At 49.1% G+C, this 17784-nt stretch overlaps 1 protein-coding gene across 10 annotated transcripts in view; it reads left to right on the top strand.

Moving 5' to 3' along the window:
• Positions 1 to 1601: 1601 nt before the first annotated feature.
• SDK2 (sidekick cell adhesion molecule 2) overlaps positions 1602 to 17784 on the top strand; it is a 334128-nt gene continuing 317945 nt past the window's right edge. For all 10 annotated transcript variants that reach the window (XM_083427167.1, XM_083427172.1, XM_083427174.1 and 7 more), the window contains exon 1: positions 1602 to 2797. In XM_083427167.1, coding sequence (XP_083283293.1) covers positions 2716 to 2797 — 82 coding nt within the window. In that variant the 5' untranslated portion in view covers positions 1602 to 2715. The remainder of the gene's footprint in view (positions 2798 to 17784) is intronic.

Below are 17784 nucleotides of genomic sequence, written 5' to 3' on the forward strand. Positions count from 1 at the left end.
GCAGGGAAGCCAGCCGCTGGAGTCCCAAGATATCTGGAGGACCACTGGTTCCTCTCCCTGCTGTAAAAAGATATGCAGACAATGAGGTTTGCTTTGCAGTTTCTGCTTCTTTTGAGGCGAGGTCAAGGTCAGTTCCCTCAATTTCCCTCCAACTTCTAGGGGCTGAGGTCCCTTTAAAAAGCTAAGGACCCCTGACTGTTAAGTCCAGTCGCAGACGACTTGGGGGTTGCGGTGCTCATCTCGCTTTACAGGCCGAGGGAGCCGGCATTTGTCCGCGGACAGTTTTTCCAGGTCATGTGGCCAGCATGACAAAGCTGCTTCTGGCGAACCAGAGCAGCGCACTGAAATGCCGTTTACCTTCCCGCCGGAGTGGTACCTATTTATCTACTTGCACTTTGACGTGCTTTCGAACTGCTAGGTGGGCAGGACCAGGGACCGAGCAACGGGAGCTCACCCTGTCGTGGGGATTCGAACCGCCGACCTTCTGATTGTCAAGCCCAAGAGGCTCAGTGGTTTAAACCACAGTGCCACCAGTGTCCCTTCGCACCCCAATAAAATATTTGAGAAGGTTGCCCCCCCCCAGCCAGGTGATGGGCATTGCCATTCAAATGATGTGTGTGTACCGCATCTTACTTGGGCCCCCAATGTTTTCTTCAAGTTGGCACCCTCTGTCTGCAGTTATGAGGGCGCGCGATTCCAGCTCGCATATTTTATAACATGGACCTTGGGAGTGCAGTTAAGTACAGTGGTACCTCGGGTTAAGAATTTAATTCATTCCAGAGGTCTGTTCTTAACCTGAAACTGTCCTTAACTTGAGGTACCACTTTAGCTAATGGGGCCTCCTGCTGCCACTGCGCCGCCGCATGATTTCTGTTCTCATCCTGAAGCTAAGTTCTTAACCCAAGGTAATATTTCTGGGTTAGCGAAGTCTGTAACCTGAAGCGTCTGTAACCTGAAGCGTATGTAACCCGAGGTACCACTGTACTTAACTGCACACCCAAGGTCCATGTTGTAAAAGACATGTAAAACATTTGCAACAGCGTGTTCCCCTGAAAGAGTTTCTGGATCCATTTTGCGAAACTGGGGGACGAGGGGGCGGGGCGGGGGAGAGACACAGACAGGAGTGTCTATAAAAGACAGTAAATCTGGATTTTATTTTATCCATGTTAAAACAAAAACAAAACAACACCTTAACCCACCCACCCTCGGAGGCAGGGATGCCGGCACAGCACATCTTCTGCGCGCATCCCTCTCAGCATCGCGCCCTTCCCGCGCACAGAAGTCGCGCCCGCGCCTGGGTCTTTTCAGAGGGGGCTTCTCATATCCCCGAAGGCGGAGGAAAGGAAGGCTGTGGCCTCCGGTTCGCGCAGAGCGGAGGCTTTTCGTGCCCAGCCTTCAACGCCGCCCTGTTGAGCTGCGCTCGGCCAGCCGCCAGCCAGTCCTGCCTGGCGCGCACCGGGCGCTCTGGGAGCCGGCGTCGGTCACCAGGTGGCGCTGCCGGCCTCTCTCTTTCTCCGCCTACCCCGGGCTGAGGCTGCCGCCGCCGCCGCCGCCGCTACTGCTGGCGGCTCTACTGTGCTGCCAGATCTTTGGCTCACTCCGCTGCTGCCGAGCCGAGGAGCGGGAGGGCGGCAGCAGCAGCAGCAGAGCCGCTGGAAGAGCCGGCGTGCCCCCCGCAAGAGAGGCGCGCCGCGGCTGCCCTTGGAGACCTGTCGCCGCCAGCTCGCCTTCCGCCTTTCAGCCGTCGCTTGGGGTGGGTGGGGGTGCTGTGGGAGGCGGACACGTTCAGGAGAGGGAGAGAGAGACGCAAGCCGCTGCCTCCGGCCATGGAGAAGGAGACCGCTCGCCTGGCGAGCTGAGCGGGGGGGAATCGGGGAGGGGAGAACCCCGGACCCCCACCCCAGTCCGGACCCCCCCCCCTCCGCGAAACTTTTCCCCCCGTTTTGAAGCCCGCCGCAGTGCCTACCGAGAGAAAACTTCGCGCCGTCTGGGATTTGCGTGTCTGAGTCTGAGTCGATCCCTCCCCCTTTCTTCTCGTGACTCCACGAGTCGATCGTTGCCTTTGCAGGGATCGATCTCCGTAGCCTTGAAGTAATGTTTTGAGAAGCCCGGAGCTCGGAGCAGTTCCTGGAAACCTACCCCCACCCCCCATCTCTTCTCCCCCGTAAAGGTTTCCTCCTCCTCCCCCCCCCACCCTGTTGAGCTTCCACGAGATCCAGGGAGCCGAGCGCCGTCCGCTCCTTCGGCGCTGCTGCTTCTGCTGCGACCCCGGCGGAGAAGGGCAAGAATTTGCAACAGCTCCGAACTCCGACGAGGCGCGCCAGTGGGCGCCTTGCCTGCCAAACTCTGTGCTTCCTCGCCCGCCGAACCCCCTGGAGGATGGAGGTGGTGGCTGCGTTGCAGCGGACTTCACAATTCCCCGTTCCCCCGTAGACTTTTTTTTTTAAAGAGTTGATCCTAGGGCGGGATGTTTCAATTGGATATAATTGCTGCCTCCCTGTTTGCTTTTTCAATGCGCCCTGGAGGACGAAGGGGCTTTCTCTAAGGTCTAGCCGAGAAGATCGTTATCAAAACTGAAGAAGAGCGGAGGGAATCCCCTCTCCCCTGCGCGGTTCTTCCTGGGATCCGGCAGCAGGCATAAGGGATATTAGATACAGTACAGAACAAACAAACAAACAAAAACCCGCTCCAGCAGAAGTTCTCTTCCTTGCAACCATGGCTGGGATTGGCAAACGCTGGGAGATAATGTGCTGCGTGATCGTCGTGCTTCTGGGCAGCCCTGCAGCCACAGCCCAAGGTAAATCGAGGAGGGGGTTGCTTACGAAGCCCCCTGCCCGCCTTCAATGGCTTGTATGTGTGGTTTGGGGGGGGGGCGCTGGACGGTGCAACGGAGATATAGGGGCGCGCGGCAAAATCTGGATACTGTATTTAGCTCCTAGTAGCTGCTGGATAGCAAAACCCGCACTTCGCGTTGAGGGTTGTGCATGACTTTTTTGTGCTGATGGAAGTTGAACAACTCAGCCACAGGCTAAGGGAGAGCCTGTTAAATGGAAAGGGGCGGCGGCGGCGGGGGGGGGGTGTAAGAGATTGGCAGAAAGAAAGAGGGGGCGAAATTCTCTGCTTTTTTCTTCTTAGTTGGGCGATGGAGACTTTTCTTCAATTCGGTCCGATCTGTGCTTTGGTTAGTCAGGAGGAGGTTGACGGCGGGGGGGGGGGTGTTTTGTTGTGGATGCCGGGAGACACGGCTTTGGAGAAGTTTACGTCTGGTCGGTTTGCGGGACTGAAATGCCTGTTCAAAAGTAATCAAGAGATCAAAGCGGAGTGGGAAGGAGGGAGTCGGAGACGAGGAGAGGCAGGCAGGCGCTGGAGATTTGAGGGAGATAAAAAGAAAGGCTTTAAAGAGGAGGGGGGAAAGGAGGAGGGCCTCCTGTTGAAGGGCACTTTCTATATTCTCTGCTGGGGGCGGCGGCGGAATTAACAGCGCGATCCTAACTCGACCCTTCTCATTTAAGAAGTGGGGCTCGATCCCTAGCAAGTGGGAAAGAAACGAGCTTTCAGCCCCAAGACAAGTCCGGTGGGGCTTGCCTTCGAGCGCAGCCGTTTCTTTTAAAAACGCAAAGGATCGGAATGCGCGCCCGTCTGGGTTGCGCGCCCAGGAAGAAGCCTGCGGGGCGAGGTTTCCCCAAAGCACCGCCGGCCCCTCTCCAAGCGCGGGCTGGCCGCCGGTGAACCCGGCTTCTCCTTCGCGCGGCCAAAAGGCTTGAATGTTCCTTGGAGAGGGCTGCGTGTGTCTCCCTTTCTGCGTGCGTTTTGTGTGTGTGTGTCGTGCACAGCCCAGTGCAAAGCAGGCTGCCTGGGATACCCAGAGAACTTCCGGGGGAGAAGAATGCAACACGTGGGGCGGACCTAAAAGAAAAGAAAGCGAAGGAGAGAGAGCTCCCTCCTTCTCTCTCTGTCACTACAAAAGAAAATACTGCCTTGGGTGGTTTTTTCCCCCAGAATAAACCTTCCCTCAAGCTGAGGGGGGAAATGAATTGTGCGGCGACTCTGAGGAAATAATAACAATACGGCGACTTCTCCAGGCTCCCTCTCGCGCGCCAGCCTTTTATTTTTTAAAGGCTAGATGGAGAGGGTGACCTCTTTTCTTGCACAGCCTGTTGTCTCGCGATAAGGGCTTCTCTCTCCAAAGCTGCTTACAGGTGGGCAGGCTTTTCAAAGCGCGCAGAGGCGAAGCGGGGACCGTAGGGCAGCCGTCAAGTGTCGTCGGCGTCGTCCCGGCGCCAAAGCGCCTCATTCTCTCCTCTCAGCCCCCCCCCCCCCGCCATTTCACGTCCAGCCTCGTTTGATGTGTGTGACTTCATTGGTCAGAGCAATCCGGCGTAGCGAAATTCCCGCGCGCCTGGCATTCCAACTGAGGGGGGGGGGGGGGAGAAGCGGGCAGAGTGAGGGACTGATTTAAGACAATGGCCGCCACATGCCATTCTTTTCCCATGCCTCAGGAAAGGGTTAATCCTCCTGCAACCCAGGAAAAGCTGGGTTGTCGTAGCAGCCGTTCTTCTCGTTCTGCCTTGTTATAAAAGCACCAATTTGTCCCAAAAAAATCCTTTAAACGCCCTGGTTCACAGATTGGGGGGCGTTGATGAAAGAAAGCAGACGGTTTTTGGACGATTTGCAAAGAAGAAGAAAAAGCGAATGATGGGAGACCAACAGCAACAAGGAAAAGTTGCTGAGGGGATTAAAAACTAGGGTTGTTTGAGGAGGTGTTTTGTTGTGGTCTGGAGAATTCAATCAGTTGCTCTAGAATAGTGTTCCCACTTGATCTACCTGTTGCCTGTAGCTGTTCGTTTTCTCTCCTTTCCATCCCCCTCTTTTTTCTTTTTCTTTTACCACAGTCTCAGGACTCTTGAAAAAGTTTCAGAAGCTTCCCAAACTCCCTTTTCCTCTCCTCCATCCGTGGGCTGATCCAACATTTGGTTAGTTATCCAAATGGCAAATGACTGGCGCAGGTTTTACAGCCCGCCTGTATAATATCTCACCAGGCACCTTCTCCTCGCCTCCTTTTCTATCTCTTGACCTGTCAAGATAACAATACCAGCCAGGAGAGATTTATGGTCAAGAGGCAGGTTGCAATGGCCGGCTGAACCCATAGAGGCTGGCGATAGTTCCTTGGGGCTGCCAAGGGAAATGAAGTGGGGACGAGATGGGCGGCAGTTCCAGGGTCCAACTTGATTTATTTTCTCCCGAGGCTGGCAGTCGGGTGATGGCAAAGCCTTGCTCATAATGGAGAGCATACACAGCAAAAGGATGTGTTGTGGAAGCTAATGCAAAGGGCACATAATTGCTACCCTGTGCTTCTGCTCCCGAGCAAAAAAACCCCCACAACTGGCTGTGTGGATCGGGGGGGGGGGGAGTGGCAGGACTCTAAATGTGTATGATGGACTGGTGGGATTTGCAGATTGGATGCTGCGTAATCATCTCTGGCTGGAAGAGGCAAAACCCCCCACTGTATTTATTCCCTCAAACTGTACACTTAGATGTTTGTCCTCTTTGGGTTGAACTAGAGTATATCCTTCAGCTAAACACATTTTTGTCAGCTTCTGGGGCTTGGTTGGTTTGCTTCAGCCACCAGTTGCTAAAATCTTAACGTTCCCTCGCATCCACTATTCTCAATTTCCTCCCGTCCAGTTTCCCCTCTCTGCAGAGCTGTTGGAACCTGGCTGTGTAAAACCCACTTAACGTGAAGCAAAGGAAAAGTTTGCCATTAGAAAAAAGGTCGTTGGCGAGTACCCTTTCATGACAGGCCATGGTCTGCGAGTGCCACAAGCCAGCGCAGGACCATGCGATAAGCTAATTGCCTCCGGGATGCTTATGTGCTGTGCAGACTATTTTCAGACACTTCTGTTATCTGAACGTGATACATAAATAGACTCCCTCTTTAGGCAGAGAGCATTGATCTGGATGCACCAGCCAATGTAGGCTCTTGGAAACTCTAAACTACCTGAAAGGGCAAGAGGAGGGATGTGTGATGATGCCAAGGAAGAGGGGGAAAGTGCTTTCTTTTTATAGTAGACTTTGGGGATGCAAAAGGGTTTCTTAATACCGCACATTAGGCTTGTGGTATTGGCATCTTCCATGATTACTGTGGGCTGAATGCAATATTTTTTTAAAAATTACCCAAATTTATTAAACTGCTACTTGATACATTGTGCAAGCACAAGTACGGGGGGCAGGTTCTATATCTTCTGCATTTCTTCGCCACCCCATTCCCCAGTGACCCCTAGGGATGATGTGCAGCTGTCAAAATGCATAGTGATGCTTGTCCAATCTTGCCTTTAAAAGTCTGGGGCACTTTGTGCCAAAGCAGGAACTAAAAGAATGTCAGTCTTAACAACTAACTTCAATGGGTGGATAACGCCACTGAAGCTCTATAGGATGCTGTTATGTGACAATAGGGTTGCCAGCGTGTATACGTATATGTACTGAATATGTATATGTATGTGTGTGTGTGTGTGTGTCCTACTCCTATGAGCTGCAGTCCTTGGCAGGTTGCAGTGCTTATGTCATGGGAAGATTGACTTGCTGACTCAACAGCCAGTTAACCTAAAGAAAAATCACAGGAGCCCAACGTAAGTTTGGCCTGTGTTTTTCTGGTCAGTTGGGAACCCTAAATCTCCAGTTTGTAAAGGAGCAGGAAGCAGATGATGGGAGAATCTCCTTTTCTGCCTGAGACCCTGGGGGAGCTGCTATCTGAGTAGACAGCATTGGGAAGATGGGAAATATAGTCTGACCGGATGTAAGGCAGCTTCTTATGTTCCCTGTTGCAAGGCCTAAACGAAATGGGTGGTAATTTGCACTACATTGCTTTCCGTGAAGTGCACACTGGCCTACTGTCAGGACTGGTTGGACTTAGAGGAATGGTGGGAGGAAGGAGTTGGGGAACCACTAAGGGGAGAAGGCTCAGAGCCTGGGGAGTGATGGCAGGACAACGATGGGTGGTCAAGAGGGAGAAGAAGAGAGAGACGACAGCTTACGGAGCTGCGAAAGTGCTGTCAAGTGGGAGGAGGCAGAGATGAGTCAGGCTGATGAAGAGTCTTGGGTGTCTCAGAGATGAGTCAGGCTGATGAAGAGTCTTGGGTGTCTCTCCCTCCGGCTGCGACAAGCTCCCCTCCCCTCTTTCTCCCAGAATCAAGAGAGGCATGAAGAGAGGTTGGAGATGCACAGACGCAGTCTCCGATTGCTTGGAAAAAGCCCTGGAGAGGAGGGGACTTAGATGGCTGTGGGGAGGCAGAGACTTCCAATCTCACCAACTGGTTTTTCATGGAGCAAGACCACCAGGAATGAGCTGCTGTGCTCCTTAGGCTTGACTCTCTGCCAAGTATGTGGAGATCGTGCTTTTGCTAATAAAGAGTTAACTCCAGGTTTGAACTGTGTGATGACTGACCAGCAGGCTCTGTGACACCTACAAAGATGGATTGTAGGTTAGTGGTAGAGCATACTTGCTTGCAAAAGGTGCTTGGGGACCAGGACTGGGGAATTCTTTTTAGGTCTGAGGACGCGGGAGCCATGTGATGATCAGCAAATGTCTAGTTGTGCCATTTCGGCACACGTAGCACCAGTTTGGTAGAAAGCTTAACAAAATCTCCAGGAGGCACACCAAATCTTCAAGAGGAGGAACAGTTATTTGCCCAGTAGCTGCATATGCTGCCCCCTCTAGGTTGCAGAGAAAGGCTATTCAAAGGATATCTGTGTTCATAATGACAAAGAATTACAGCCACATTTAGTGACGCTGATGTTGAGGTCAAAACCATTTTTGTCCCACATGTGTTTGCTGCACAGATGACAGAGTGAAAGGCAGCCTTGCTTTGAAAGGGCTTGGCAGGCTAAATGTGAGAGAGAGACTAGCTAGAGGTGAAAATAAAACTGCATCCACAGTTCAGTGGCAAATGTGGGAACCTAGTCCTGTTCCAGCGACGTAGAATCGTAGAGGATCATCTAGTCAACAAAGCAGGAACATGCAGCTTGTCCCATGTGGGGATCGAACCTGCAACCTTGGCATTATCAGCACCATGGCCAATGAGTGCCTCATTATCGGTGCCAGAAACCCTCTTAGAACATTGGGGTGCAAGTGGGTCCATTCCAGGATGGGGAGTACCCCCCCCCGGCATGGAGTAATGGTTCACATATTCCTGCATTCAAGGCAGGAAGTTTTCTAGCCTGACCCTTAACATCTGCCCCTTTGCTCCAGGGGTGGCATTATGTCTTTGGAAACATTGCCCAGGCAGTGAGGCAGCATTTGTGTCTGTGGAGGAGCCTGCGACTCTTTCCTTCAGGTACCTAATATCCAAGGTGCATATCACAATGTCTCTCTCTCTCCTCTGAATTTATAGCCATTGTTTCCAGCAGCTGACGAAGCCAAAGCCTTCTCAGTGGGCCCTGGCTCTTAATGCTGCCTCTTCTTTGCACCTAGCCTATAATTTCTCAGTAATTAAGTCCAGAACATAACAGATAAACTCGCAGTATATTATCCAGAAGGGCCCCTGTGTCAGAAACTGTGACTGTCTCTTTGATTGATTCACTTGCGCTCGCCGAGTTCCTCTTCTCCTTGTCTCCAAGTTTCTGTCTCCTGGGCTCCCTTGCATTGTGTTTGCTCTCAGGCATCAGAAGCTATTACGGCCTGCGTTATGAACTTTTCCCAATTTATTTCGTAAACTCCTGCCTCTGTTGTCTTTGTTTAAAAAACTGTAGTGTGTGTTTCACTGAAATACTGTGTGTGTGTCGGCCAAGGGAAGGAGAATTAGCACAAGGTTATCCACTTGAATTTCTTGTTGACTGTTGAATGAATCGGGTTTCGTAACTGTAATGCAGTACCATTTCATGGTATGTTTCCTGCAATTAAAAAAACCCACACACTTAAAATATGCAGAAGAGATGGGCAAAAAAGGAGGCAGTAGTAAGGATAACCTAGTTTTAAAAAAAGCTGTGGTCTAAAATATTGTACTTTTACTATTAGATTCTTGAATTATTTGGAGACTTATGGTGCAATCCTATACACCAGCGATAGCCAACTTGGTACTACTTCACTCATCTCTGATCATCGGATATTACTGGCTGGTGCTGAAGGAAGTTTAATGTCCAGTAATATTTGGAGAGCACCACATTGGCTCACCCTGCTAGACACACTTACCTGGGAGAAAATTTCATTGAAGTCATTGTACAGGATTGCAAACTAGATGTTATGAGGCACCGCTGTCAACCTATGTCTTTCCCCATGGCCCATGCATTTAGCGAAACAGGTGACATAATATCAAGTCCGGTGTTTATTGGTTGCTGTTTGCAAGGATAAAGGAAATACTGAACGCAAAGAGGTCACATTAATCATGCATTTCCTTTACTGGACCAGGGTTGTAAATAGCCAGTTGCCAGGCTATCAGCCAGGGTAGTTCCTCTGAACCAGAATAGAACTAAATTATCTGCCACTGCCTTGAACTATAGTATGCCATCAATTGTGGTTCAGAAGGAGCAGTAAAAGGCTTTTGGTTGGTAGTCTTTGTGGACTTCCATGCAAGGCTGCACTCAGCTTTCTTACCAGGAAGCAAGAGGGAGATGTGAGCTGGTAGTAGCTAGGCATTTCTCATAATGTATTGTTAGGCACTTATATTCTCAAAGCAGATGTAAAAATTAGTGCTTTGGAAGCAATATCCACTCCTTGTGTTACTGTCAGTGTCCACACACCAGCCTGTCTTCTGGATATAAGGGCGGCCATGCATTTCTGTAGTGCCCTCACTGGGGAGCTAGGACTGTAGCATCAAAAAATCCACCCAAATCCAGCTAGTTAAGTTCTGCGCACTTACCCATTCATGGTTGAGGAGCTATCTATGCAAGCAGGTGTTTGGTTTGTGATTCCTGACTGAATCCAGCTGTATGGTTAGTCGGAAAACCTGCAGCAGTGCTGATCAATTATTTCAGAGACACTCTCCCCTCCCCAAACAGCTAATTTGTGCCAGATGGGGGTGATTAAATCTGGGATCATTTTGGAGTAAGTTGCTTGCTTCCCTGTTTCGTCTTCTTCTGGTTGCCACATTTTTGGATGGGCTGCAGGCAGAGGTGGTGACGCTGCTAGTCGTTTTATGTTTACATTTTGATTGTAACGAAGGAAGGTCACGTACTTTGTTCCTTGGACAGAATAATTAAAGCCGATAACTTTTCCCGAAAGCTTGGTTTTGTTTTGTTTTTGTACATCCTGTTCTTCAAGAACGCATTTCTCCCTAACTATAATCTCAGGGTTCACTATAACAATTCCATTCATTTATGTGAGTTTAGGATACTAGCCCACTGGTGGCCATGGAGACAGCTGCTCTTTATAATGGCCCTGTATGTAGTTGAGAAATGTTGCTATGCTCCCCATCCATCATCCCAAAGCTGAACGTGATCATTTCGTTCACATCTTGCTCAAGCCTTGCTTTGGACATTTTTATCTCTTCCTCTTCTCCATAAACTTGTTAATTCATCCACTTCACCACTGCATTCTGGGCTAGGTCTGTCAGTTTCCCAGGAAATATAAATTAAGTGCCATGTTACACACGTGTGTGTGTGTGTGTGGTGGCCTTTGACACATGAGATATACATTTTCAAGACCCACACAAATTTTGCGTGTGAGAGAGGTACTTAATTAATAAACAATGATAATACTTGTGGATGCAACAGACACGTATTTCATGCAGTGATACTTAACGGGGAGCTGCAATTGGCCACAGCTCCTTGTGGAGTGTGCGCTTCGTGACAAACCACATTTGCCTGTGTGTGGTGTAATGTGTAAAATAGCCCTCTGATGAACAGTTGGTAATGCAAACGTAAACTGGCATTGGTATTTAACACTGTCTCCCCCTTTTCTTAAATAACCTGAGAAATAAGGCAAATCTCCTATCTCATGCCTGTAGTTCTGGGAACCTCAAATTATACTTAATATTTTGATTTGAGGGTAGCCGGTTCTTAAAACCACTTGTTTATCTAGCTAATGAAATGCCTAAGTTCAGAAGTTTGCATTTCTGAGTCAAACTCAGGCCACCTTTTAAACTCCCTGCACTTATCTCTTTTGTGTGGTCGCCTCTGCAACTGGAAGTCCATAAATACGATGACTAGGAGCTCGAGGAAAATACAGCCAACGATGTGATCCAACCCATGTCTCTTTTTGATTGTGTGTTTGGGGTGTGGAGGTAAGACGTTGGAAAGAATAGTCCATGGATGTGCTGCTTTATATATAACCACTAATGTCGACTAAATGTAAGCATGTTGTATTACAGGGTTTCCCAAACTTTGGGTCTCCAGCTGTTTTTGGACTACAACTCCCATCATCCCTAGCTAGCAGGACCAGTGGTCGGGGATGATGGGAATTGTAGTCCAAAAACAGCTGGAGACCCAAGTTTGGGAAGCTCTGTTGTATAAGAATGTATAAACAGAAGAAGATACTGCTGGATCAGGCCTGTCTTGTCCAGCATCCTTGACAAATCAGATGCCTATGAGAAGCTTGCACATCGGGCATGAATGCAACATCACTTCACTAATATATAAGCTAAAGGGACCCCTGACCATTAGGTCCAGTCGTGACCGACTCTGGGGTTGCGGCGCTCATCTCGCTTTATTGGCCGAGGGAGCCGGCGTTTGTCCGCAGACAGCTTCCGGGTCATGTGGCCAGCATGACTAAGCTGCTTCTTGTGAACCAGAGCAGTGCACAGAAACACTGTTTACCTTCCCGCCGGAGCTGTACCTATTTATCTACTTGCACTTCGTGCTTTCAAACTGCTAGGTTGGCAGGAGCAGGGACCGAGCAACGGGAGCTCACCCCATCGCGGGGATTCGAACTGCTGACCTTCTGATTGGCAAGTCCTAGGCTCTGTGGTTTAACCCACAGCACCACTAGCGTCCCTCACCAATATATACTGCTACTAATATATACTACTAATGTTGTAAAAGTGTAGCTTTTTCTCATGATAAGAAAAAGTCGCATCAGGTCAATACACCACACTATTCTGTATAGCTGGTTCCGCTGTTTTCCCTTTGTCTGATTTGTATTGGCAGGTTCCAGTTGGGGGAGCTCTTTTCAGAAGCTTATGGGTCTGAGTTTTGGAAGCTGAGCGGGGGTACAATAGCTTGGCATCTTCCTACGAAGATCTGAGCTGACATCCGTCTTTTGTTGCATGATCGATTCAGCTAAAGAAAGGCTGGTCGATAAGAGCTTGAGAAGCAAAGGGGGGAGAAGAAGAATGAAAGAGAAACCAAACCAAAAAAATACTCAAAGCCAGAGAACCACTGCCCTAATGGCTCCGCCTGTGTAGAAGTAAAAAAAAAAAAAAGTTTGATTACCCGCAGTTGTTATATACATGCCAGAATGCCAATCGGGGAAGGAACACCGAAAGTTTAATTATTGTCGAGGCAAGCCGCGCCACGTAATTATTAATTACCTAGGGCAAAAATAACTTATTGATTAAAGCCGATTGCTAATTATCCACAGTGGAATGCAATGTTTATCAGGAGGATAATATGTCACGGAGCTGATGGCATTGCGGCTCAGAGGTGGGTCTCAGCTGGTGTGCCCTCAGTGGCTCAACCTCCAACTGACAGGCAAGCTGGGGGATTAAAGGGCACATTGTGATAGACTCCTTTTTTATTTCCTCCCACCAAGTAAGTATTTCAAAGTATGGGATGAGCACAAACAGAATTTCCTGTTTCCTCCTCCCCTGCTTAAAAAAAGTCCGTGCATAGAAATCTGTCAGGAGTGCATGCAGGAGCCAGGCCCTGTGACCGGTAGGGCTTCACATGACTGTGGCTTTCCTAAATTTGTTCTCAAGAGGCAAGGCGCGGCCGCACAGGTGAAGCCAATTGGTAACTCACAGCACCTGGTAGCAAGAGCCGGGAAGGGATATAAGGTCAGCATTTCCCTTTGGCTCTTTGACACAGCAATACACTTCTTGCCTTGCTGCGTTTGGCTTCTTGACTCCTTGCTTCCTGATCCTCGGACCCTTGGCTTCTTGACTTCCAACTCTCTGACCCTTGGCTTCCTGACTCCTGGCTTCCTGACTCTCGTTCCTGCTCCCATCCCACCATCTTGCCCCCGGTCCCGACATCCTCCTCGAGGACTTCGACCGCCCGTAAACCGGACCATGACAGAAATCACTCTTACCCCCTCATCTTCCATTTTCCCAACACCAGATCCAGCACCACATCCAAGGAAGTCCTGACTCAAGGAAGGAGCTGCTTAATGCAGTTTTGGCCCTAGGAATGGCCCACATCTCATTGGGCGTCCTTCCCCAGCCTGGTGCCATCTACATGTTGTTGGACTCCAGTACGCATCAGCCTCAGCCACCATGACCAGTGGTCATGGGAGATGGGAGCTGTAGTTCATCTCAATGGCACCAAGTTGGAATAGACTTCCCTTAGGGATGCTAACCTACTTTGAGGACTGTGGCTTCGAGACAACCCTAACGTGGAATAAAGCTTCCTTGTTCAGCAGATGTTTCTTCTCTGGTAAAGCTTGATCGCTAATAATGCCCCACCTTAAAAATATTGTCATAGACAGAACTGGAAAAGGTGCAACGGATTAGAGCCTCTTGCCCATGAGGGAAGACTCAAGTGTTCTCAGTTTAGAAGGGGGGAAAAGACAACCCAAGTGTAGATATGATAAGAGTTCTATCAATTTATTTGTGGTGTTGAGAAAGTAGCTTTTGTCTTACTTTCCACTACATTAGAACTTGGAGTCATGCAATGACATCAGTTGGCAACAGGATGACCAAAAGAAACAAATTCTTCACAAAATTCACAGTTACCTTAATGGAATTTACTGTCACACCCTGTGTTAGAAATTCATATATCTATAATAATATAAATATATAAATATATAAATTATAATATAAATTAGGACGCGGGTGGCGCTGAGGGTTAAACCACGGAGCCTAGGACTTGCCGATCGGAAGGTCGGCGGTTCGAATCCCCACGATGGGGTGAGCTCCCGTCGTTCGGTCCCAGCTCCTGCCAACCTAGCAGTTCGAAAGCACCTCAAAGTGCAAGTAGATAAATAGGGACTGCTCTCCGGCGGGAAGGTAAACGGCGTTTCCGTGTGCTGCTCTGGTTCGCCAGAAGCGGCTTAGTCATGCTGGCCATGTGACCCGGAAGCTGTCTGCGGACAAGCGCCGGCTCCCGGCCTATAGAGCGAGACCGACCCCAGAGTCGGTCACGACTGGACCTGATGGTCAGGGGTACCTTTACCTTTATAAATGCCAAATGCCACCTTAAGCCTGGCATACAGCTGCCACAGTGGAATGTCTAGGCGCCATTTTCGTTTGTTTGTTTGTTTATGTTTTCAGTGGACTTTATCATCATCATTACAGTCATCATTACAGGTACCTCGGGTTACATACGCTTCAGGTTACATACGCTTCAGGTTACAGACTCCGCTAACCCAGAAATAGTACCTCGGGTTAAGAACTTTGCTTCAGGATGAGAACAGAAATCGTGCAGCGGCGGCACAGCAGCAGCAGGAGGCCCCATTAGCTAAAGTGGTGCTTCAGGTTAAGAACAGTTTCAGGTTAAGAACAGGCCTCCAGAACAAATTAAGTACTTGACCTAAGGTACCACTGTATTTATTGTTGTCCATTTCATTTCTGTAGTGGTTTATAGTTTAAAGAACAAATCTCAACGTCGTTTACAACACATAAAGCATTGAATAAAACATAATAATAATAATAATAATAATAATAATAATAATAATAATAATAATAAACAAGCTTCAATGACAATATTTCAGATCCTTCTCTAAGTGACATTTTGCTTTCCCCAGTTGCCAGCCTGGCATGCAGAGATCTCCATGTGGTCACAGTTGGACCGGTGCCGGTCGTGAAACGCACCTGGTGCCTGGCTAATTTTGAACGCTGCACATGACATGGTGGTGATCTCAGGCCGGATCCGTGGAGGAGGACTGGTCTTATCAATGGATTGGTCTGTTGTCTATGATAGCTAAATGAAACTTCCATGTTCAGGGGCAGTGTATCTCTTGCGTTCCAGTTCCAGAGGTTGGGGAGAGAGATACCCTGTTATGCATTTCATTCTGTTTGGCAGTATGTGACCTCCACAACTCCTCTTCTACTTCCTGCATCTGGAGGTGAGGACTGCTTTGCTTCTTACTTAAGATTAGCCAGTGCATTAGTTACCAGCCTTATGTGAGCAGCAGAGGAAGGAGAGTAGTTTGTGGGTGAGCAGGTTGCCGAGGAGGAGGAGGAGGGAAGAAGGAGATTAAAATTTGATGCTTCTTAGGAAGCCATTAGTGGCCTGGTGCGGCCCTGAAATTTTGATGATACGATAATCGTAAAGGAAGGAAATATTATTTGCTGTAATGCGGGCTGTTAATGACTCTGCCGGGGAGCTGAGACCCGGCAACGCAGCTGGCCTTGGGGGCCGCTCATGTGTGTGGTAATGTACAACAATTGTCTGTGTAACCTTGAGAAGTAGCTCTGGGACCGGTGGCACTCTGATCTCTTTCTGTGTATTGGTTTGTGTTCTCCCAGCAGTAGCAGACAAAAAAGAAAAAAGAACATTAAACCTTTCCTTGGCTTGGAGCTGCTCTGAGTGGCAGCTCAGAGATTGCGCTGGGCAAATAAGCAGACTTTGTTTACCCAAACCTGCTTTTTACATCCAGGTCTTGAGAGGTAGGCAGAAGTCCGCTGGAAACCAGCGAGCCTGAGCACCTAGGTCAGGGATGGGGACATTTTTCCCAGCTCAAGGGCCACATTGGCTTCCGGGCAACTTCCCAGGGGCCACTTAGCAGTGCTGGATAGGGCCAGAGGCATATGGGAAGCAACAGTTTTGAACTTCGGCTTTGTACAGTAGACTAGTTTCTGCACAGGCTCTCACATCTCTCTTTACCCTCTGTCCAGACAAGCTAGAAACATTGTTCAAGGGCGCATTCCAAAGCAAAAACACTCCTGGAGGATGCAAAGGAAGCAGAGTCTGTCAGGGGTGTGGCCCAGAGGGAGCAGGTGTGACCTGGAGACAGACAAAGAGGTCTGGGTCCCCACATTTGGCCCCTGGGCCTGGGTGGAACAGCAAGGGATTCAAAACAAAAACAAAAACACACCAGGTGAATGCATCTGTTAAATTCCATTTCCACTGCTGGCAGGGGAGGCTATTCCTAGGTTCAGTGTTTCTTGATGGGGAGGTTGCTTTTAGCTTTGATCTGCGTAGGGTTTTTTCCTTTTCTTTTTTTTTAATGGAAAGATGAAGGCGGCTGACACTGGAAACCCTTTGAAGAACTGAAGTGCCAGCTGAAAAGCGGAAAAAGTGCTTCTCGCTTTGCTTTTATTACTAGGATCCAACAGGAGAATCATGTCCTTTTCCAGAAGTCGTGCCGGCAAGCCGAGGGGTCGCCTGCTTCTTGCCGCCTCGCAAAGCATCACTCATTGCAGGCTCCAACGATCCACTGATGGGTTTTGACCCACCTTGTCAAAATGGCTTTCCCCTCCTTGTTTCTTTTTTGGGTTTTTTTCCCCTGCCATATGAAATTTCGCTCCCCATTTCCCCCCCCCTTGCATAATAAAAACGGAATAGAGAAGAGTGAAGGAGGAATGCCGAAGTGGAGGGGGGAAAGAAGCCAGAGAAATGACGTTTGAAATATTGGGCCCCCTCCTATGGTTGCAATCCTAGCCACAACCTTCTCTTATGATAGATGGACTTTCCATACACTTTTTGATCAAATGGGGACAACGCATTGGCTTCCGATGTTGGAAGTGTATGTGCTTCTGTCGAAATCTGCGATAACCTCAGCAAGTGACTGGTAGCAGGGTCAAAGTGAAACACGTCAAAATCTTCTGCTCTGACTCTGCCTGCACTCTATCCCCTGCAGCATGTACAGTGGTACCTCGGGTTAAGAACTTAATTTGTTCTGGAGGTCCATTCTTAACCTGAAACTGTTCTTAACCTGAGGTTAATTGTGTGGCGGCAGCGCGGTGGCAGCAGGAGGCCACCGTGGTAACTTTAGCTAATGGGGCCTCCTGCTGCCACTGCGCTGCCGCCACACAATTTCTGTTCTCATCCTGAAGCAAAGTTCTTAACCCAAGGTACTATTTCTGGGTTAGCGGAGTCTGTAACCTGAAGCGTCTGTAACCCAAGGTACCACTGTATATTGTCGGCTGAATGAGGTGGTAAAGCTTTTTCCTGAGCTGGCTTGTTTCATGTCCTATGATATATCTATCTCTATTCACTACTAACCACTAATGATGTCTGGGGCTGGGGACCAATGCGCTATTTCACCATCATTTCTAGCACTGCTCCCACTTTGCAGTGGACTTGTTTGTTTATTATTTAAAAGCTATAACCCACTCTTCCTCTGCAAAGGGAGCCCAGGGAAACTCATAACAATAAGATTACATTAAAAAAAATTCATATAAACATGGCAGCACTTGGAACTAGCATAAAAATACCATCCAATAGTCTGGATTAGACCCACCTCAGCTGGAGAGTGTGCAGGAGGCCCAGGTACTTGCGGTTCCCTGGGCTCCTTGCTTCTTTGAAGCTGAGTTGGGGAACGTGGTCTTCCAGAGGCTGGGCAGCAGTTCCCATTAGCCCCAACCAGCATGGCAAATGATCAGGGGAGTTGTAGCCCAATAACATCTGGGGGATCACAAGTTCTCCATCCCTGCCCTAAAGGGTTGCCATTTGGAACGTACAGCTCAGCTAGGAAACGGGGCTGGAGAATGATGTTTGAAATTCGCCAGGCGCATTTTGCACATGGCACAGCGG

Source organism: Podarcis tiliguerta (genome assembly GCF_965153285.1).
Source record: "Podarcis tiliguerta genome assembly, chromosome: 2".
In the NCBI taxonomy this organism is placed as follows: Eukaryota; Metazoa; Chordata; class Lepidosauria; order Squamata; family Lacertidae; genus Podarcis; species Podarcis tiliguerta.